Source organism: Castor canadensis, chromosome 11 (genome assembly GCF_047511655.1).
Source record: "Castor canadensis chromosome 11, mCasCan1.hap1v2, whole genome shotgun sequence".
NCBI classification, from domain to species: Eukaryota; Metazoa; Chordata; class Mammalia; order Rodentia; family Castoridae; genus Castor; species Castor canadensis.
In genome coordinates this window covers 23562377-23585295 of record NC_133396.1, presented here as the reverse complement: position 1 = coordinate 23585295, position 22919 = coordinate 23562377, and the positions used below count along the sequence as shown (strand labels likewise).

At 37.8% G+C, this 22919-nt stretch overlaps 1 protein-coding gene across 9 annotated transcripts in view; it reads left to right on the top strand.

The window, feature by feature from the left end:
- Cdk12 (cyclin dependent kinase 12) overlaps window positions 1-22919 on the top strand; it is a 79783-nt gene that overhangs the window by 34106 nt on the left and 22758 nt on the right. For 4 of the 9 annotated variants that reach the window (XR_012438577.1, XR_012438578.1, XR_012438575.1 and 1 more), the window contains exons 9-14: window positions 3593-3670; window positions 5887-6003; window positions 6579-6710; window positions 9006-9217; window positions 10499-10951; window positions 14870-15287. Coding sequence is in view for 4 of the 9 variants with exons in the window: in XM_074045873.1 (XP_073901974.1) it covers window positions 3593-3670; window positions 5887-6003; window positions 6579-6710; window positions 9006-9217; window positions 10499-10951; window positions 14870-15579 (1702 nt within the window). In the remaining 5 variants the exon portion in view is untranslated. Of the gene's footprint in view, window positions 1-3592; window positions 3671-5886; window positions 6004-6578; window positions 6711-9005; window positions 9218-10498; window positions 10952-14869; window positions 17822-22919 lie in introns of those variants that run through there. The other 5 variants (XM_074045873.1, XM_074045874.1, XM_074045871.1 and 2 more) reach the window with 3 other exon arrangements.

Sequence of the window (22919 nt, the reverse complement as noted above, 5' to 3'; positions counted from 1 at the left end):
TTCTTTTGAAACAGAATTTCTGTGTAGCCCAGACTGACCTTGAACTCCTGATCCTCCTGCCTCAGCTTCTGGAGTGCTGGAATTATAAGCATGTACCACCATTTATTTGGCTTACTTTTTTAGTTTTATTATGAACTTACAGATTTAAACATTTGATGTTTTTTAATCCATTGTGGCTATCCTTATTCAAACTAATCTTTGGCTAGTGGGAGCTTAGGTTATTTCTTGAGTGCTCTTGATATAGTCATAGTAATCTTTAATAGCTTTCCTTATTTTCTGGTTCCAGACTTACCCTGTTCATTTCTTGCTCAGACCTGGAATCAGCCATTTCTCTAAGAAGTCTTAATTCCTTTTAGCTCCTTTTATCTGATAATAATATTTAGTTTGTTTGTTAGGGGCATAGATACTTTTAAAATGGGCCAGGTTTGTTAGTTGTTCTTATGTGATGTGACACTTTGTCCTTGACCTCCATGCTTTATGACTCTGACCTACATACTTCCTAACAGAGTATGTCACCGTTCTCATTCCTTCCCTTCCTCTTTTATCAGTATTTTTACTTCAAAATTCAACCAGGCAGTTAAAAAAAAAGAAAAAAGAAAAATTTCTATGGTAGCCTACCCAAGTCAAATGAAGCTTTAGTTTACTGACTCAGGCTGGGTGTGTTTGTGTTCTAGACTATTTGCTTTAACAGTATTAACATTTAAATTGTCACAACTAGGCTCTAAAGTTAACACCCAGTTAAGATGCATGGGGGAAGTTTATAGCTATTGGTACTATTTTTTCAGTCTGTGTAACTTGCCACCTCAGTGCAGTAGCAAAGTATTGATTACATAATGAAGATGTCTTCCTTACCAAAGGACTGGAAACTGAAATAAAACAACACAAAACAGAACTGGCCATGTAGCACACACCCAGCACTCTGGAGGGAGATTACAGCAGAAGGATTGTGAGTTTGAGGCCACTAGGCTACATAATAAGATACTGTCTTTAAAAAAAGAGAGAGAGAGAGAAACACAATTAGAAAGTGAAACTATAAAAAATTAGGATTTCTTTAAAGCCCAGTGACTTTTAATGAATTTAGATTTTATCTGACTTGATGGGAACTTCTCTGAAGCTCTGAAGATGTTTGTATCAGAATGGTCTTTACAGATAATTAGTGGAGCCCTTCAGTGAGCAAATGAGGGAAGAAACAAAAAAGACTAGTAAAACAAATACACTTGAAGTCTGAAAACCTTGCTCTTTTTTGTAGTTTTCCTTTTTACCTGTCTCTTATTTTACCAGTTATAACAAAACTGTATTTTAGAACTTGATTTGGCAGTTAATATCGGAAACAGGATTAAATTTTACTTTTTTAAGACAGGCACTCTTACAGCTTGAGCCACTTTACCAGCCCCATCTTTGACTAAGATTTTAGAGAATATTAGAAATAAAAATTGTTAGGCTGGAGGCATGGCTCAAGCAGTAGGGGCCTGACTAGTAAGCACAAAGCCCTGAGTTCAAACTCTGGTACCACAAAAAAAAAGAAAAATTTGTCTTTTGTCATTTGAGATTAATAAATACTAATAGAAAGGTATTAGGTTTTTTTGCTTCTTCAAATTAAAGGGGGTTTGAAGTCAGGGCCTCACACATGATAGGGAGGAGCTATACCATTTGAATTATTCCTCTCATCCTTTTATCAGATTCACTACATTTTAAAAATTTTTTATTCAAATATACAATGAACACCATGTATTTCAAGTGTACAGTTTAATAATTTTTAACGTAACGTGTCCACCAGTGAAAATGTCACCATGACCAAGTTAATGATAATCCTTAAGTTTCCTTCTATCCTCTCTTCCACCTACCCCATCCCATTCCCAGGCAACCCTCTATTTTGTTTTCTGTCAGTATAATTCCCATGTCTAGAGTTGTATATAAATGGAGTCATATATATCTCCCCCCAGCTTTTTACTCAGCACAAGTTATTTTAAGATTCATTCATATTAAAGTCATTAATTTTTAACTGTTCACATTTGTTCATATGTAATATAAATCGTGTAATATGGATATATACACATAGAATAAAATGTGTGTTCATATATCTAAAACCCATATTTTTTCCAGGACTGTATAAAAGTAGTTATATATAACTTGCCACTTTCTCTTGTAATATGTAGTCCCTAATAACTATACATAACTATATATAATATATAACTATATTTTATATCTATATCTATGTCTGTATCTATATCTATATACATACAGTTATCAAATTCAGGAAATTTAACAGTGATACACTTTTTTTTTTTTTTTTTTGGCAGTACCAGTATTTGAACTTACCTTCTTGCTTTCTAAGCAGGTACTCTACCTCTTGAGCCATTCTACAGTCCTTTTTTTGTTTTGGGTATTTTCAAGACAGGTCTTGAAAACTATTTGCCCCTGCTGGCTTTGAACCTTGATCCTCCTGATCTCTGCTTCCTGAGTATATAGGACACTTTTAATTTAATACAGTACTTTAGTCAATATTCCATATTCTAATTTTATCAATACCTTAGTATTCTTGGGAAACAGTATCCACCCCTCTCTCCAAAATTTAATTCAGAATCACATATTAAACTTAATTTGTCTTTTTTTTTTTTTGTGATACTGGAATTTTAACTGAGGATTTGAGCCATACTTCCATCACCACCCTCCCTTTCTTTTTAAATGGAATTTCCACTGCATTGCTCAGGCTGGTCTCTAAATCATTGCCTCAAGTGATCTTTCCCTCAACCTCCCAAGTAGCTAAGACTATAGACACATCCACTAGTTGTCCTTTTTGTAATCTTCTTTACTGTGGAGCAGTTATTTCTATGTCTTTCATAACATTTATAGTTTTGAAAAATAGACCAGCTACTATATAGATTCTTCAGGTTATACATTTTTTTGCTAGAATATTTCATAAGCAGCATTGTGTTCCTCATAGGTATCATATTTGTAACTTTACTTTGTTTTCCCTTTAGTGATGATATTAATTTTGGTCATTTTGTTGATGTGTTGTTTTTCCCCCACACACAAAAAAGTTACTAGTTTTCTTCGTGTAGTTAATGAGTAAGTTGCTTTGAGATGGTAAATATGTTCATAGTTTTGAAAACTCATTTCAAAATTCCAAAGGTATTTAAACAATTTATCTGAAGTTCTTTTGAAACTGTTCTTGGCTAATCACAAATAAATTGTTTTGTGAATATAATACCAAGAGGTCTATGGTACAGTACATCTGCTACAGAACAATTAATGACAGAAACTGATACCCCTTTATAGAAACTGCTGAGCATCTTTATAAAATTCTCCTTAGTTATTTCCTTAATTTACAAGAATTCTTGACTTGCTTTCTATGCTTATATTTCTCTGTTTTACCTATGGCAAAAGATTAATCTGCTAGTAAACTTAAGTCCTTTATGCTGTCTGTTTACACTGCAAGAAATGTTTTCTTTTACGAAACTCATTAAGTTCTGGGCTAGTTTAAAACATAGTATATTGGATATAGCCCAGTGTACTATAAAAGTTTATTGTAACATGATTTAAATAGGCTCCAGAAATTTCTTTTCTGACCTCTCAATTTTACTCTTTTTAGATGCATCCTTGGGGAACTGTTCACAAAGAAGCCTATTTTTCAAGCCAATCTGGAACTGGCTCAGCTAGAACTGATCAGGTACAGCTGTGCATGTGTTCTTGCGTGCTCAGGTGTGTTAGATAATGTAATCCTCCAATTTCTAACACTTTTCAGTCATTCTACTAAATGAGTGTACAGTAAGTTTCTCTTTGTCAAGTTTACCATATATTTTGTCATAGGCTATTTATATTAAAAAGCTATATTTAACTTAATTTTCTTTTTTCTGTTTACTGATGCTGAGGATTAAATCCAGAGCTATATGCATGCTGCATACGCACTCTACCATTGAGTTATACATCTTACCTTCCATATTTTTATTAATTTTTCTTCATATAAAAGCATGCTTTTGCCAGGCATAGGCATGTGCTACTTGGGAGACTGAGGTAGGAAAAATCACTTAAGCCCAGGATTTGGAGGCTAGTTTAAGCAGTAAAGAGAGACTTCATCTCAAAAAAACTAGAAAAAAGGATTCCATTTTCAGAATGGTTATCTTTTTCTTAGGTTAAATTACTACTAAATTTATGGTGCTGGAGGCATATTCAGTGGATGAGCAGAAGAACATACCACATATGAAGTCCTGGGTTCAGTCACCTGCACAAAAAAAAAGAAAAGTTCAATTTACTTAACAAACATTTATTGGACTTATTATGCAATAAATTACTATTTCTGTTAAAACTTCATAATTTAGGGATAAGTCCCTGCCTGCAAAGAACACCAAAGTTTAGTAAGGTATACAGCATGTGAATAGTTTTAAAATAGAACCTATAGTAGAAGATTTGGGGGAACGGCCTGGGATTAAGATGAACTTAGATCTCCCTTTCTTTTGTTCGTTTGGTTTTTTTGAGACACAGTCTCCCTATGTAGCCCAGGCTGGCCTCAAACTGGTAGTGCTCCTCTCTTAGCCTCCAAGTACACTGGGATTATAAGTATGTATCATCATACTCAGCCTTTTTTTCTTTTTTTTTTTTCAGTAAAATTAAAGGGAAGAGCCTGGAATCCTAGCTGCTCAGGAGGTAGAGATTAGGAGGATCACAGCTCAGGACCAGGCCCACAATCTGGTGTGGTGGATTGTGTCTGTGATCCCAACTATGCAAGGAAGCACAAATAGGATTGTGGTTCAGGCAGGTCCAGGCCAGCCCAGGCATAAAGTGAGACCTTATCACAAAAATAATCAAAGCAGGACTGACAGTGTAGCTCAAGCAATAGATTGCCTGCTTAGCAAGCACAAAGCCCTGCCTAAGTTTAAAACCCTAGTATTGCCAAAAATAAATAACCAAAGCACAAAGGTCTGGCTTGAGTGGCTCAAGTGATAGAGCACCTGCCTAGTGAGGGCAAGGCCCTAAGTTGAATCCGCATATAGCAAAACAAAAAAGGGAAGAATACAATAGGCAAATGTAGACTTCTTTTCTTTATTTTGGTAGTACTAGGGTTTGAACTAAGGGCCTCACACTTGCTAGGCAGGTACTCTAACCCTAAGCCACACCCAAACCCTTTTTGCTTTAGTTACTGTTCAAATAGGTTCTTGTATTTTTCTGCCCAGGCTGGCCTAGAACATCAGTCTTCCCTAACTATGCCTTCACAGAGCTGGGACCATGGGATTGGTCTACCATTCCCTGCTTGTTTGTTGAGATGGAATCTCGCTTACTTTTTTGCTCAGGCTGGTCTCAAACACTATCCTCCTGATCTCTACCTCCCAAGTAGCTAGAATTATAGACATGTACCACCATGCCTGGCCCTAATGTAGACATTTTTAAAATGTCATATGTAACTCATTATTTGTTACATTATTTGTCAATTATCTTAGGCTCTCTTCTGCTTTTTCTTGTAGGAATTGATTTAAATCAACTCCTATAATTTCTAGTTTTGAAATTAACATTCGCTAAATAGAACAAAACTAGTAATCAAATATGTGAATCATTTTGGATTGTTACGCCAGTATTTTCTCTTGTTACTTTGTATCCAATCCTCAACCCCTTCCCCTTTCCTATCATACTCCGGATTGAACCTAGGGCCTCAAGCTTGCTAGGCAAGCACTCTACCCCTTATGCTATGCCCTCAAGTCCAATAGCCATTCTTTCTGTCCTGTTCCTTTTGTCCTTAAAGCAATAAAGTCATGTTTTACCTTTCTGCATACCCTCTAACATAATAATCAAAGATTCCCCAGACCTCAGTAGGTGATAATTCCTCTTTCTAGAACATCCAGAATTCAAGATGCTGACTCACTTCCTTCTCTTGATTTTTTTATTTGTTTTTAGCCGTCTCTGTGGTAGCCCTTGTCCAGCTGTGTGGCCTGATGTTATCAAGCTGCCTTATTTCAACACCATGAAACCGAAGAAGCAATATAGAAGGCGCCTACGAGAAGAATTCTCTTTGTGAGTTTGACAAAAATGTACCTATCTGTGTCTGGCTTGCATTAGGAATTGACTTTTTCATGATTTAGGGAGTTAGTGTTGTCCCGTTTGGTATCACAAACTTTTTTATTTTTGAACAGTTACGAGTTTTATCATAGGCCTTTTGTAATTTTCTCTTTTGAAGACTTTAGACAATAGGAAAATTCTGTTTTGAACATCTAAATTTCCATATAGTCCTACTGATCTTCCCAGGAAAAGAGAATGGAACTGTTACCCTCTTCATATTTTTTACCTGTATTGTAGTATTTCTTTGTTGTTATTGTACTGGGGATATATTGTGACATTTACCAAAGTTCGTACAATATATGGTAGTTGAATTCATCCCCTCCGTTATTCTCCTTTATTCCTCCTCCCCCTATGGAATTTCTTAAATCCCCTGTGGGAACAAATCTGTTTGCTTGCATTAGCCAAATTCCAACTCTGTTTTCTCAATTTTACATTGAAGTAGAAATTCAGAGACCTTTTTGATGCAAGATTATAGGTTTGAGAACTGTGGGGTCATTGTGAACTCACGATTTGTTTGTTCCTTTCTACAGCATTCCTTCAGCAGCACTTGATTTATTGGACCACATGCTGACACTAGATCCTAGCAAGCGTTGCACAGCTGAACAGACCCTACAGAGTGACTTCCTTAAAGATGTGGAACTCAGCAAAATGGCTCCTCCAGAGTAAGTGCTCTTGGCCTTGTAGTGACCCTAAATCTCTCCCCAGGCTTCAGAAGATAAGAAACTCAAAGTAACATGTTTTTCAAAAGAATTGCAAATGGCTAAGTAAGTCCCAAATGGAGAGATGTCCTTGAATATTGTGACACATAAGGAGGTTTTTCTTTTCTTTTTTTTTTTTTTTTTTTTATTGTTTTAATCAAAGAATAGATTTAGCTGTGATGTTTGTTCAAGCAATCTTCTTTTGTCTCTGGGTCCCCAGCATATTGCCTTATACAACCTCTTTGAAAATATTCCTTCTAGTTTTTCTTAACCATTCCATCTGCTCGAAATACCCATGTCTGTGGGGACTGTATTTTTTTCACATTTGCAAGGACAGTCTTGATTTTAAATAGTTTGCATAACTGTCAAGTCATTGAATTTTTATGTGAAAAATACAGTCTTTGTGTCTCTCTTTCATAATCTTTTGATCTTCCTGAATCCTCTAGGATCTCCAGAGTTTCTGCATGCATTTGTATCCCACATTCTGGCACATAAAAAGTCTTTTATCTTTAATTTATCACTGATAGTATTATAGGTGGGGTTTTTTTGTGTGTGTTTGTGGTACTGGGGTTTAAACTCAGGGTGTACACCTTGCGCCACTCCATGAGCCCTTTCCTGTGATGGTTTTTTCGAGGTAGGGTCTGGTGAACTATTTTATTTGCCCAGGCTGGCTTCAAACCACGATCCACCTGATCAGCTGGATTATGGCATGAACCACTGGTGCCAGCCAGCTTTCATTCTCTGATCTTAAAAGAGACTGCCTAGCTGGGCACTGGTGGCCCACACCTGTAATCCTAGCTACTCAGGCAGAGATCAGGAGGATCTCGGTTTGAAGCCAGCCTGGGCAAATAGTTCGAGAGACCCTATCTTAAAAAAACCCATCATAAAAATAGGGCTGGTGGAGTGGCTGAAGGTGAAGTCCTTGGGATCAAACCCAATACTGGAAAAAAAAAAAAAGAAAAGAAAAAGAAAAAAAGACTCCCTAGAATGCATAGGCCCTGGGTTTAATCCATAGTACCAGAAAAAAATAAAATAAAAAAAAACTGGCCAGGTGTGGTGGTACATGCCTATAATCCCAGCACTCAGGGGACTGAGTCAGGTGGATTGAAGAGTTTGAGACCTGCCTGGGATACATAGTGAGACCCTGTTAGAAGACAGGGGGTGAGGGGGAGAGAGAGGGAAAGGAGAGAGAGAGGAGAGAGGAAGGGAGAGAAGGAGGGAAGGAGGGAGAAAAGAAAGAAAGGATGTTAGTCATAAGTAAGAAATGAGATTGCTCCAAAGAAATGTCCAAATTCATCTGTTGCACTAGAATTTTGATACATTGAACATGGCTTAAAGTACATAAACTTTTTCACTGAAATTTGGGAACTCCTGTTATAAAAATTTTTTAGTTAAGATTTGACCTACTTGGATTGTTTGCACTATTGAGTATGCTGAAGTCTAAAAATATAACAAATGATACATAGTGCTAAACTATAGATGAAAAAGTTGCTATCCAGTCATGAAAATTCAGTGGACAAAAGAGGAAGAACCAGTCTTTGGTCCTCACAGACCAAATAACACATAAATTAATTTTGCACAGAAGTAATTTAATCATTTTATATTTATGTGGTTCCAAGATTTGAATTGCCACTTTTCCTAGACTTTGTAGCTATTAACAAGCCAGCCATGTCCATCTTTCTGTTTATTCTCAACTGAAAGTTAACGAATAACATTCTCTTTGTTCCTTTTACGCCAACAAAGAACAGTATTTGACTAGAATATAGGAGTTTATGTAGCAGATGTGTTCCTGGTATTAGCAAGATCTTCATCTCACTGTATAAGTCTTTTGGGCCTTTGGACATTTATTTCTTCAGAATCATCTGCCATGATTCTTTTTTTTGCTGCTGTTATCTGTTTACTAGCTTTATATTTTCCTTATTCTTTCCATTTCCCATGCTCTTTGCTTTCCCGTTTATTGTTGTAATTATTATTATTTTTGGTGGGATTAGGGTTTAAACTCAGGGCCTCACACTCGCTAAGCAGGCACTGTAGTACTTTAGCCACTCCAACAGCCCTTTTTTATGTTGGGTATTTTCGAGATAGGGTCTCACAAACTATTTGCCCCTGACTTCCAAACTTGATCCTTTTGATCTCTGCCTCCTTAGTAGTTTAAGATTATAAGTGTGAGCCACTAGCTTGGCTTGCTTTCCCATTTTAATCCCTTTACCTTTCCATTTACTAACTACTGCATTCTCTGTTACTTTTGTCTTTTTCCAGTCTCCCTCACTGGCAAGATTGCCATGAATTGTGGAGTAAGAAACGGCGACGGCAGCGACAAAGTGGTGTTGTGGTAGAAGAGCCACCTCCACCCAAAGCCTCTCGAAAAGAAGCTACCTCAGGGACAACTGCTGAACCTGTGAAAAACAGTAGCCCAGCACCACCTCAGCCTGCTCATGGCAAGGTGGAGCCTGGAGCTGGGGATGCAATAGGTCAGTGCTGGAATGGGGCCTTTGTGCTTTTTATTAAGCACATTTTGTCAGATTTCGAAAGTCAGGTGTAAAGAGTAAATATGTTTATTTTAGTTTTTGTCCAATGATACATTAGGAGAGAGGTTGATGTTTTTGTTTATGGACAAAGATGATCAGCCATATTTTGTACATATGGTTCAGAAAGTCTACAACGGACCATTTTCCTTCCTTGAAATAAGGAATACTGTATCTCAGTTAGGTGTGTGTGATTTAAATCAGTGAGTTAGGTAAGCAAAATTTAAGATTAGTTCACCCATGGCTTTCTAGCACATAATTTAGAGCACCATTTATGTTAGATTCGATGAGACTTTATAATCCTTTCAGGTTAAATCACAGTTGCTGGACTAGAGGCACAGCTCAAGTAGTAGAGCATCTGCCTAGCAAGTGGGAAAACCCTGAGTTCAAGCCCCAGTACCACAAAACAAAAAAAGCATACAAACAAAAAAATCACAATTGCTGAATATAGGTAGTTCTGTAGACTGTTATTTGTTCTAAATATACCTAGTCATGTCATAATAACCATTATAACAAAATATTTCTTTGTGGTACCAACCAGTTTTTCTGAACTTACAGATCTTTTCTTTTTTACTTTCCTTGTCCACCTACAACAGTTGTTCTCAACATTGATTACACATTAGAATAATCCAGAAAGCTTTATAAATAAATACCCTGAATCAATTGCAAGATCTCTCGGCATGAGGCATCTGAATTTTAAAATCTCTCCCAGTAATTTTTTTTTTTTTTTTTGGTGGAACTGCTGGGGTTTGAACTCAGGGCTTCACACTTGAAAAGGAGGTGCTGTACTGTTTGAGCCACACCTCCAGTCCATTTTGCTCTGGTCGTTTTGGAGATGGGGATCTTAGGAACTATTTGCCCTGGCTGACCTTAAACCTCAATCCTCCTGATCTTAGCCTCCCAAGTAGCTAGGATAATAGGTGTGAGTCACTGGCTCCCAGATCTCCTAGCAATTCTAGTGCATAGTAAGTGTTGAAAATCACTGACCTTGAAGAATACAGATAAAACGCAATCACTTTTCCATACAATGCAGAGGTATTTTAGTTAGTCTGTATTTTAAGCAAAAGTAAGAAATAACTGATATGACAATTTGAGGCATAAAAAATGAAACATTCAAAAATGAATTTTCATTCTTTGGATATTATAAGTTGTTATTGCCTGTCAAAGAAGAAAAAGGGCTCTTGCCCTGCCTTGTCTTCTTATGTTGGCTCCACTGTCTCCCCACAGGCTTCGGTGACATCACACAGCAGCTGAATCAAAGTGAATTGGCAGTGTTACTGAACTTGCTACAGAGCCAAACTGACCTGAGCATCCCTCAAATGGCTCAGCTGCTTAACATCCACTCCAACCCAGAGATGCAACAGCAGCTGGAAGCCCTGAACCAATCCATCAGTGCCCTGACAGAAGCCACTTCCCAGCAGCATGACTCTGAGTCCATAGCCTCAGAGGAGTCTTTAAAGGAGGCACCCCCTGCACCAGTGGTCCTGCCTTCAGCAGAACAGACAACCCCTGAAACTTCAAGCACACCAGCTGACATGCAGAACGTGTTGGCAGTTCTCTTGAGTCAGCTGATGAAAACCCAGGAGCCAGCAGGCAACCTGGAGGAAAACAACAGTGACAAGAATAGTGGGCCACAGGGGCCCCGAAGAACTCCCACAATGCCACAGGAGGAGGCAGCAGGTAAACAGATCGGTCATGAATCTCATTGAGCTCAGGTGCTGTTGATCCTCTTAAAAATCTCTTAACATTTTCTTTTTCATCAGTGGCCTCAGTTTCAGTTTTTCTGTAATCTAGTCTACAGGAGAACATAGCATCAAGTGATATATTTCTTGTCCAGCTTAAGTCTGAAAGCATCTTTCATATACTGATTGTTTTTCCACTTCCTAGGATGTAGGTAAGTAAAACCCTGGGTTTTAACGAAGGAAACCAAAGCTATAACTAGTGATGCATCTTGAACCACTATGTATAGAAGTAAGCAAGTCCTAGAAAATCTGACTTCCAAATAAACCATTAATCAGATTATACTTCTTTACCTCTAGTAGAGTGGATGCAGAATACCAGAGTCTTACTTGGAAGACAGTCAAGAAAACCCTAATAAAATATCATTTTAATTTCCTGAGAATATTTTAGGAATTGTTCTAAGTAGATAATTAACATCATACATTTCCTTTTCAACAAATAATAACATATAAAAATGATTCCTTTAAATCTGTTCCTGAAAGAGACAATGGAATGAATCCCAGATCAGGAAGTGAGCATTATTAAAAGGAGGGAAAAATGTGGAAAAGAGGGGCTATGTTATACCTTGATCTCACATTACCACAGCATGCCAAAAAAAGTTTAAATTTTGTAATCAATTCTGATTCAGTCTATTTGCAAAATCTTACTTATCTGAAATTGTTTTCAACTCCTTGGAAATTTTCACTGTCCAGGAAGACCCCATGAATTGGGGAATAAGAAGAGGCACAAGGGCTGAAGAGATACACTAACCTTCAACTTTAGGGTCCTGCATTCGAATTTCATATGGGTTGGTACAGAAAGTAAATGCTTTATTTTCACAGGTATAAGATCAAATGCATCAGCTATTTTGCAATATGTGAAGATTTTTAGAACTAAAAGATAATAAAATTAATCCTTGCTTTATGGGTAGGAAAACTACAGCCCAGGAAGTTTAAGATCTGCCTATGTTCCCCCTGCTGATTATTGGCAGAGGCAAAAACTAGACCTAATGCACTTTTATTTGTTGATTCGCTTTGCCACTCTGTCATGATGATTCTGATTGGTTTTAAGAGATTCAAGGACATGGAGTAACAGAAGAAGCTATATAGAATTAAAGCAGGCCTCTTATCATCTCCCAGTTTCTTACTCCTTCCTTCAATCCCTCCCCGCCAAAACAGTTTTAATCAAAATTCCTGAAAGAACTTGGTCAAATTTAAATAGCATAGTGAACGAAATTCACCCAATTATTGAGCCAACAAACTATCAGCCACACGATGAAATTGAACTAAAGTACTGGCTTATGATCAGAAATTGCTGGATATACTTTTCAGAGGAGAGTGTAAAAATGCCACAATTATCGTAGTCATCCTTGGATTATCCAGTTGGTGTTTTTACAGTGTTTCCCCTTTCACGTATCCCAGGCTGGCTTCAAACACCAATCCTCCTGCCTCTGCTCCCTAGTGCTGGGATTATAGGAATGTGCCACACCTGGGCAGTTTCTCTTCTGATTCCTTGCCCTTCTAGTAGAGAGTAGACTGTACTGTTTAGTTATCCGGTACTTTTTGGGAAACAGTGATGGTTGAAATCTATTAAGTCAAAGAAGCTTTATAAATTACTTTTACGTTTACTTAATTCCTCCCTCCACTAGTACATAACTATTAAGAATTGGCAACATTAACACTTTAAATCTTAGAACCATATGATTTGTAGTTCATATTTTATTTTAAGGAATTTTATTAGCCTGGCACCAGTGCTAACGCCTATAGTTCTAGCTACTCAGGATCAGGAGGATCATAGTTTCAAGCCAGCCTAGGCAAATAGTTTGAAAAATCCCATCACAAAAAAGGGCTCATGGAGAGGCTCAAGGTGTAGGCCCTGAGTTCAAACTACAGTACCACACAAAAAAACGAATTTTATTAACTTTAATAATTCTTTATACTCTTATCTGCTTTGCTACATTAGAATACAATTTCTGTTTTATACATGTGACAGAATTTGAGTCCAAAGACTGAAGTCATGGCTTAAATGGTAGGCACTTGCTTAGCAAGTGTTAGGCCCTGAGTTCAACCCCCAGTATTGCCCAAAAAAAAGAAAAAAAAAAAGGATAAAGAAGTGCAATTGGGCTATTTATATAAAAAGTAAAAATTTAAATATAAAAAGAGGTATAGTGGAAAGAATATGAATTTAAATTTGTCTATTTTTGCAAATATGCTTTTAAGTGACTGGTCCTTTGATGTCATATAGAGAGAAAAGTAATGTTGACAGCTGAAAACGCTGAAATCATAGATGATTATGGTCTAATTATCCCATCCGTTTCAGGATATCTAGTTTTGAAATCGTGACTTTTCTATGGCTAATTTTTTGTCCTTAAGTTTATTTTCTACTGCCATCCAGCTAACCATCCAGTCAATAAATAACTTGGGGACTACATATAAGGTGACCACTTCATCCCTGGAATGTCCTGTTTTAAAACTAAAAGTTGGCAACCTGGGAACCCTCTCAATCCCAGAAATACTAGGGCCACTAGTTACACTATTTGTATATTATATATAACTTATGATTTCATTCTTACATTGCACAATCTCAAAATTTTGTAGTGTTTTCAGAATGCTTTCATCTGCATGCGTGGGGAATGCAAACTTATTTCCTGATTGTCTTTGAAAAATATAATCAAGGTAAACATGCTACAAAAATACCTAATTATAACTAAAAACTTTTTGGCTTGTCTAGTGACTTTATATCACTAGTTCAAATAATGGAAGAATGGCTATATGGATATTTTAAAATACGCTTCTATGGGAAGAAGAAAAAATAGTCATTTGGGAGATAATAACCAAAACATTAAACCTTTTCTTTAGCAGGTCAACTCCATTTCTCAAGGCACTGTTCTTACTGTACTTCTGTCTTACTGATTTTGTATGTCCTCAAGCTCATGCCATTTTACATCTCCCCTTTCCTGCTTTGGCAGGAATTCATTATCACACAAATGTGTGCCATAGTTAGGCAAATTTAGACAGCAGTGCAAAAAAGAAAGTGTGGGAATGTGATTCAAGAAAGATGATCTTTGTAAAGATTTAGTATAGTATTAGCTTGATACATTTTTCAATACTAATTTCTTGACATTGTCTCCAGGATAAACCAATGTTTATCAGCAACCCGAGTCTTCAGGACACTGTTTATAGGTATCATAACATAGGAAGCTGAATGATAGTGTTTCAGCTAAGGTCACTTTTTTAAGAATATGATTAAGGAGAGAGGTGACTGAAGTTTGGAGAAACAAGTATATTTTTATACATGGTGGGAATGAGAAGTTTTTGCTTTTATTTCATCTCCTGTATATTCTTTTTAAGTTGTATTTCAGATTAACTTTATATCATCAAACATTCTGTAAATGTGTGAGCCAACCAAGTCCATGCAAGGTGTCTGTTATGCAAGAAGATTCATGTCCTAGAAATGTGACCACAGCATGTATATTGTTCTCTCTCATCTTCCTTCTTTCTGCTTTATTTTCAATAATGTTTTGATCTAACAGCAAAAAAGGATGGGGAGGTTGCCAACAGTCTACATACTAAAACAGTTCTGTAAGAAAGGAAATGGAGGAAATCTCAGACAAAATTCAGGACAATCATTTAATCGTTTTTTACTCCAGCTGTTAGATCCAGAATGCAACTGTTTTATGTTTAATCACTTGATTTTATTTATAAATTGCAAGTTCCTGATCCCAAAATTTTATTCTTTTTGTATCTGATTAGTTGTATTGATATTTGTTTATGTTGGGCAGAGTGTGTGTGTGTGTGTGTGTGTGTGTGTGTGTGTGTTTGTGTTTATAATCACATGTGATTTTTAAGATGGTGTTTAAAAGGAGTAACCCTTCCACAGCATGTCCTCCTCACATTCTTCCACCAGAGAAGAGGCCCCCTGAGCCCCCCGGACCTCCACCGCCGCCACCTCCACCCCCTCTGGTTGAAGGCGATCTTTCCAGCGCCCCCCAGGAGTTGAACCCCGCCGTGACAGCCGCCTTGCTGCAACTTTTATCCCAGCCTGAAGCAGAGCCTCCTGGCCACCTGCCACATGAGCACCAGGCCTTGAGACCAATGGAGTACTCCACCCGATCCCATCCAAACAGGACTTATGGAAACACTGATGGGCCTGAAACAGGGTTCAGTGCCACTGACACTGATGAACGCAGCTCTGGTCCAGCCTTGACAGAATCTTTGGTTCAGACCCTGGTGAAGAACAGGACCTTCTCAGGCTCTGTGAGCCATCTTGGGGAATCCAGCAGTTACCAGGGCACAGGGTCAGTGCAGTTCCCAGGGGACCAGGATCTCCGTTTTGCCAGGGTCCCCTTAGCATTACACTCGGTTGGGCAACCATTCCTGAAGGCTGAGGGAAGCAGCAACTCTGTGGTACATGCAGAGACCAAATTGCAAAACTATGGGGAGCTGGGGCCAGGAACCACTGGGGCCAGCAGCTCAGGAGCAAGCCTTCATTGGGGGGCCCCAGCTCAGTCTTCTGCTTATGGAAAGCTCTACCGGGGGTCTGCAAGAGTCCCACCACGAGGGGGAAGAGGGAGAGGAGTTCCTTACTAACCCAGAGACTTCAGTGTCCTGAAAGATTCCTTCCCTATCCATCTTTCCATCCAGGCCTCTGAACCTTTAATGAAATCACTTGCCAGAGCGAGGTAATCATCTGCATTTGGCTACTGCAAAGCTGTCTGTTGTATTCCTTGCTCACTTGCTACTAGCAGGCGACTTATAATGATGGTGGCGCCAGTTCCCCCTGGATGGGCTATAGCCAGAACATTTACTTCAACTCTACCTAGGAGACAGAGTATAGAATATGAAGAGGGTCATTAAATTAGAAAGTAAATGTTGCATTAGCTTATTGCCTGCACTTCTTGAGCAGAAGAGAGAGAACAGTTTCCATTTTGAGATGGCTCAGGAGAGGCTTGCTTTGTTTTTCAAAGTTTTGGGGGGTTTGTTTTGTTTTTGTGGTTTCTTTTGAATTTTAATTTAGATTCCTCCCCTCCCCACTGCACCCCTTTAAAGAGAATAGTGTTCACAAAATTTGAGCCGCTCTTAGGCTTTTGCTAGAAGGGAAACAGAGTGGCCTGGCTGATTTAAATAAATATTTTCTTCCTCTCCACCATCTCACATTTTTTGCTTTTAAGTGAACGCTCTCCCTTGACCCTTGTTGAGCATCTTGAACATACCTTTTTTTTTTTTTTTTTTTTCCAAATAAATTGCTCATCCTTAAAGTTTGGTCCACTTTTGACAAAAGAATATGCCCTTCTCCCTGCACATAAAGCAGGTTGTAGAAAGTGGCATTCTTGGGCACCTAGGTAGACTTTATCCAGTTTCTCTCCTTTTTTGCCTATTTTTCTTCCCCCTCCTTTCCCTAACCTCTCTCTTCCCTTTTCTCTCCTTCCTCCTCCCCTCCCCCATTCTTCTCTCCTTCCTCCCTCTTTGAGGCATTTGTTTGGAAAAAAATTAATCCTTGAGATGCCCAAGAACCTGGAATAATTCTTTACTTTTTTTTTTTTTTTTAAATAAAGGAAAGGAAATTCAAACTCCTACATTGTTCTCTGTAACTCTTCAATTCTAAAATGTTTTGTTTTTTTTAAAACCATGTTTAGCTGGGAAGTTGACTTGTACGTGTGGACAGCTTAGGATATTGCTGCTGAACTGTGGTTAGAGATGATGCCTCCATGCCTAGAGAGCTAATAAGAGCAGTTAGCATATTGTTTACACATAATATTTTTATGTAAAAAAAAAAAAAGCCTTTCGAACAGCAATGTGATATTGTGAAAGAGAAAAAAAAATTATCCTGAAAATACATGGAAATGTAACCTAGTTTAGGATGGGTATTTTTCTGAAGCTATATCAATACCTGATACCTTTTTAAAAAATTTTTAAAACAGCATACTGTAAGAGAGAACAGTATTGACATATACACATCCCAGCATGTATATCCTGCCAATTCTTTTAGGGATTTTCCTCCAGAGAGAGGTAGTTTCAGTTTGGGCTTTGTCTTTGGAAAAAGGGTTAAAGTATGATATTCTGGCAAGAACATTGCCTTATCATAAACAGGAAGTGGAAAAGAGAAAGGCTCTCAGGGTAAGATAACTTGGGAGGCTTCTCATTCTGGCTTCCAGAGTACCAGCTTATGGAGTGTTTTAAAACAGATACATGTCATATTGATCTGCACAGACTTAGACCTTTGTGAAACATAGGTTAGCTTCCTTTTACAAAGAAAGGCAAACATGCTTTAGCATTTTGGAGAGTAGTTTTCAAAGCTCAAGTGAAGTTTCATGTTTCAATGCCAAGTTCTTATATTAAAAAATAAAATCTATTTGTAAGAGAAAGGTACATTAACTAAAAAACTAAAGAATTGAAAGAACTCTTCAGATACTTACATGAGAATTATTTTCCCCTGTTATTGAAATAGGTAGATATTGGTGTGTATATTTCTTTCCACTCTGGGTTTTGGTCTTGCCTTGCCCTTGGGCCAGACATTGATTTGTAAGAGAACTTTTTAGTCATTTTGGTTTTGGTGGCTTTTTATATCAGTGTGTCCAACTATATTTTCTAAGCACACTGGCATGTTACCAGTTAACTGTATTAAAGATATCTGAACCTTCTGTCTGTTGACATCTTAGTCCTCAGGCATGGGCCTTTGTATTTTAAAATATTTGAATTTGAAGTATTGAACCCCAGTCCCCTGTTTTTGGTTAAAGAAGCTGAACCTGGGATACTTTCAAAAGTATCTGTTCAGTGTAAAAGAATTGTTTTCCCATCAAATATGAATAAAATTCTCTATATTTTCATTGTATTTTGGTTATCGACAGTCATCAATAATGTTTTCCCTCCCCTCTACCATCTTTTTTTCTTTTTTTTAAATTATGCTGAGTATTCTAAGTAATACATGTAAACTTCCATTCCCTCATCCCTGTTAGGGAAGGGGGAAGGTGTATGTGCGAATGTGTTTATGTGTATGTATGATCCCATCTCACCCCCACCCTATTTTGGGAGTCTAACCTTTAAAAATGAAAAACAATTTTTTTTTTTTTTGTAATTTTGACTTTCTAAAGGCAGAGGAAACATTTAAATATCCTGGAATCTGTGTGGAGGAAGAAAAAATATTTGCTAGTTTTTCAGCTATGTTGTCTATTAACATGATGAAAGTAAAAGTTTGGCTGAATTTCAACTCGACTCTTTGAAAATTACAAGCCTAATTAATTCCATTGAAAAGTGGTTTTGGTTTTGGTTTAACTGTTGTACCATGGGAAATACTATTAAATTATTTTGAACAGATGAGAAATCTGATTCTGTTCATGAATGAGAGGCAAAACTGGTTTGACCATGATCATTTTTCTAGTTTTGGAAACAAATTTGTTTGACCCAGTTTCCTTAGTTTTTTTCTTCAACTAAATCTGTAGGAATGATAAAGATTTGAAAACATCAGATCTATGTGTTTAAAGCAGGGCAGTTTGCACAAATTTGTAAGTAGGACTTCTGTTAGCTTATGCCATAGACATCATCCAAACACTTGTATGTGTGTGTATATATAATATGCATATATAGTTTCAGTGCTTAAATGGTTAACAGCAGGTTTTGAAAGAGAGAATGCTGCATCAGAAAAGTGTCAGTTGCCACTTCATTCTCCCTGATTTACAGGTTCCTGACACTGTATTCCCTTTCTCTCTTGTTTTTGCCCTCCATCGGGTGTACCTTGTCTATGTACAGATATTTTGTAATATATTAAATTTTTTCTTTCAGTTTATAAAAATGGAAAGTGGAGATTGGAAAATTAAATATTTCCTGTTACTATACCACTTTTGCTCCATTGCATTTACTTCTAATTTCTGTACCCTCTAAGCATATCTAGTCGGGTATGAAGGACATTTTTCCTCCACTTTATCCTTAGGGGTTCTCTAGCTCAGAATTGCTATAGAGAGTAATAAACTATCAAAACAAAAAATTCTCAAGGATTGGCAGGGTGCTTGAAAATGCTAGACTAGAGACTAGGAATTTTTTAAAATGAATTAAGAAAATCCATAAAATATTTTTTTAAAGTAGAAAACAGTTACACAAATAATGGTATTGTGAAGCCATCAAAAGAGTTGAGTTTCATGTACCCTGACTCCTCCTGACAGGAGAGGTAAGTGGGTGTGAGCTCAACAGTCATCAAGGGGAGTTGGTAAGAAGATGTTTAGTCTCGCAGGATACTCTCAAACCAGGCTTCTCACCATCCCACCCCACCCTGGTTTCCAAGATGTAGAGGAGGGTCAGCATGGAGATTAGCATACCCAGCTCTGTTGAGATTTCCTGGTGCACTGCCAATCCAGGAAGTGAATCAAAGTTGCTTAAAGGTTAAAAAGTCTTATTATTTCTAAAATCTTTCCCATCTCCCCCTGAGAGAGAATTGCTTTCCCTTTCCTTTCATGGCTTAAAACATTGAGACTAAGCTTTCCCTTAATATGTGCGGCAGTGTTGTTATTATGACAGGTGGGCAGAAAACAGGTAAAATCCATCAGGAGAAAGAAGAGGAAGAGGGCAGATAGATGTCTGGAAGTTGTAAATGGGGCAAGCAAGTTGTACAGATTAAGAGATATACCAGAATATGGGAAACGAGAAATTAAAAAACTGCTGATGAGGAGGGTTGCCAGCCTGGTTTTGAATCCTCAGAGTCTTTGGTGTTCCATTGCCTGTGGGCTAAATCATGTCCTCTTTACCCAGAAGGAGAATGGAGAGCTCAAGATTGTTCCAGTTCCTGGAATCATATTTTCCAGGTTAGTCTCTGAGAAAAGGAGTTAGTTTTAGGTCTTCATATATTTGCAAGTTAATGACTAGAGGTGTGAACTTTAACCTACTAGAGAGTAGTATTTTCACAGTGTCTGTCTTCAATTCTGAGCCTAAAGACTGAGGACCTAACTAACCTGGATATTTTTTTCTGTCATACCCAAAGCCATGTCTGAGTATCAGGCATACTGTTCAGTACCTAAATTTCTTAGGCATTATTCTCCCAAACAGTCTTCCTTAACTGTATGGGAAGGCTAATGCCTCAAGGAAGTTACAGTTAAATGTTCTTGTTGCTAAACTGGTATTTTGATTGTGATTAAAGATTGCCCCATAACTTGCCTTTTTAGCTTTTAAGTGACTTCTTCCACAATTTAGTTATTCTGAAGAACTAAGTGGAATGGGAATGAGGAGTTCCTCAGTGAGGAAATTACTCCACCATTCCAAGGGAGTAGTGGGCTACCAGGTCCTCAGTTTGTCCTGAGGGGCAATGTGAGCATTCCTGGACAATTTGGTTAATTTTATTGTCCAGGTATGGTATTTCTCATCTATAGGAGCACTTGTAGTGTTTCTACAGCCTTGGGGATTACTCTAGATAAGTGAGAAATTACTCCAGCCAGAGTTGGAAGACTTTCTGAGACTACAACACCTGTAGGAATCATTGATGGTACTCTACCAGTCCTCACTATGGGTAGCTGTCTCTCCATCACCTATCACTCACCCACTTTCATTTCCCTTTTTTTTTTTCTTTTCTCCCCACTCACCATCCAACTAGATGATTTTATGCCTACCATAGTTATTGATTGCTTAATCCTACTGGATAGAGTTACTGCTTTTTTATGGTTTTGAGGGATCTTTAGAGGCAATTCGGAAGACAAATGTCTATCTGGATGTTGAACTTAAGGGGTGGGAGGTAGAGAGCAAAATGACCATACTTTCTTACTGCCAAGAACAATGAAAGGAGCTTTTTTTTTCCCTCCCCCTCCCCACCCCGTACTGGGGTTTGAACTCAGAGCCTCATGCTTGCTAGGCAGACATTCTTCTACTTGACCACTCTACCAGCCCTTTTTTGTGTTGGGTGTTTTTGAAATAGGGTCTTATGAACTATTTGCACAGGCTGGCCTCCAACCTCTATCCTCCTGATCTCCCATCTCCAGAGTAGCTGGGATTACAGGAGTGAGCTACCAGAGCCTGGCTGAAAGGAGCTTTTAATTCATGATACATGGGCCCATGAAAGGCAAGAGATCATCTTTCAGTGTTCCTGATTCCCTCTTTCAACTTTACTTCTTCATCTTCTTCTCCCTTATCCTGAGATTGTTGCTTTTGCCAGTGACATTTCTAATTTCGGTTGCAGATGGTGTCTGGGAGAAGTAAAGGTTGGTGAGAAAGAGGGCTGTGGTATCCAAGAGAAAGCAGATAAGAGCTACATTGAACCCTGGTGATTACTCATTGGGATACCAAAATGCTTTCACCACTGGATTACTCTCATTATAAATATCTTTATCTCAAAAATTAGTAATCCATGACTGAGACTGATGTGGAGTACCATAATCTTTAATACTTTCTAGATGATTATAACTGTTAGTGAAGCTTTTTCATTGTATAGTCCTCAGCTTCACATACTTTTCTGGACTAAGAATATAGCCGTGAAGTAAGTAAGAGATTTTTGATGCTTACTCTGACATGGTTGTAAAGAGTTGATAGTTTTAAAGGAATAAAGGACATTGTATATAAGCTAAACTATCCCTGGGGAAGACGGAATGAAGAAACCTTTAGAAAGGCCGCAGTGTAGCAGTCAGAGCCAAAAGAAGAACAAAGCTTAGCTCTTAGAGGTGTCTTTTTCTCTATCAAGGCGCCTATCTGATAGGCTGTTTCTGGGAAGAGATACTTCTCCTGTGTTTCAGTACTTCACCAGTGCCTAATGAGGGACACCATTGGTGAAGATCAGCTTGTAGACAAAAACAGCCCTCTATACTAGGGTAATAAATTTTTGAATGTTTTCAGCCCTGGATAAAACAGGCTGAATTAAAAAACTTAGAAAAAGCTTGGGAACCTGATCCTTGAAATAATTCAGGAACTTCTGAGTTTGGTTTTGTACTAATATATGTAATTTCTGTTAGAGGACTAAAGGTCTCATATAAAATAAAGCAATAGAAAGAGATGGACAAGAGGTAAGAAGGGAAAACTAGAGTAGCCTGGTAGTGGAAATAGGGGTATGAAACTGAAGGGAAAATTATGGTTGGGCTAGTGAAATGAAAGGGTTCAGTGGTTCACAATTTCAGGGAGACTCCCATTAAGGCACCTCTGTGAATAAAGAGTTCCCCTTGATAACAGTATACCTTTAGAGTTGGAGGATGGGCCTCAACCCCTAGGCTGGGGGATAATATAGAAACATTTTCTATAGGGAATATAAAGAATAGAAACAGAAATATTAAGCAACTAACTTTTAATATGCAATTCTATTACAATTTTATTTTGTTTATTTTGTGGTGCTGAGATTTGAACTCTCAGGGTCTACACCTTAAGCCACTCCACCAGCCCTACTTTTGTGATGGGTTTTTTCAAGACAGAGTCTCAAACTAGTTGCCCTGGCTGGCTTCAAACCACAGCCCCCCTGATCTCTGCCTCCTGAGTAGCTAGGATTACAGTTGTGAGCCACCAGCACCTGGCTCTATTACAATTTTTAAAAACACAAAATGCAACATCCTTAATCTTAAAATTTATTGATGCTAATTTCTACAACATTTGAAGCAAATAAGTTATATGAAAATTTGCTTAGCAGTGCTTTCTACACAGTTCAAGAGTAACTCAGGAATAAGAGAAAAGTGACATTGTGTTTAAAAAAATTTATTTTTCAGGTTCTAAAATTCTCCTACAAGGGATTTTGTGTATTTTAGATCAGCCTGGAAGCTAGTTTTATTCCTCTTTCCCTTGTTTTAGGTCCAAATGAGGGCAGTGCATAGAAGAGCAAACAAACCAGAATATGTGAAGTAGAGTTGCAGAATGCTTTAGCTACAAAAGGACATTTGTATAGTTCAGTGCCATCTTTGGTCAGCGAAAAAATAGGACCACGAAGGTGGAGAAACCTATGTGAATGTGAGAAAGAAAAGAAAAGGGGAGCTAACCTTGTT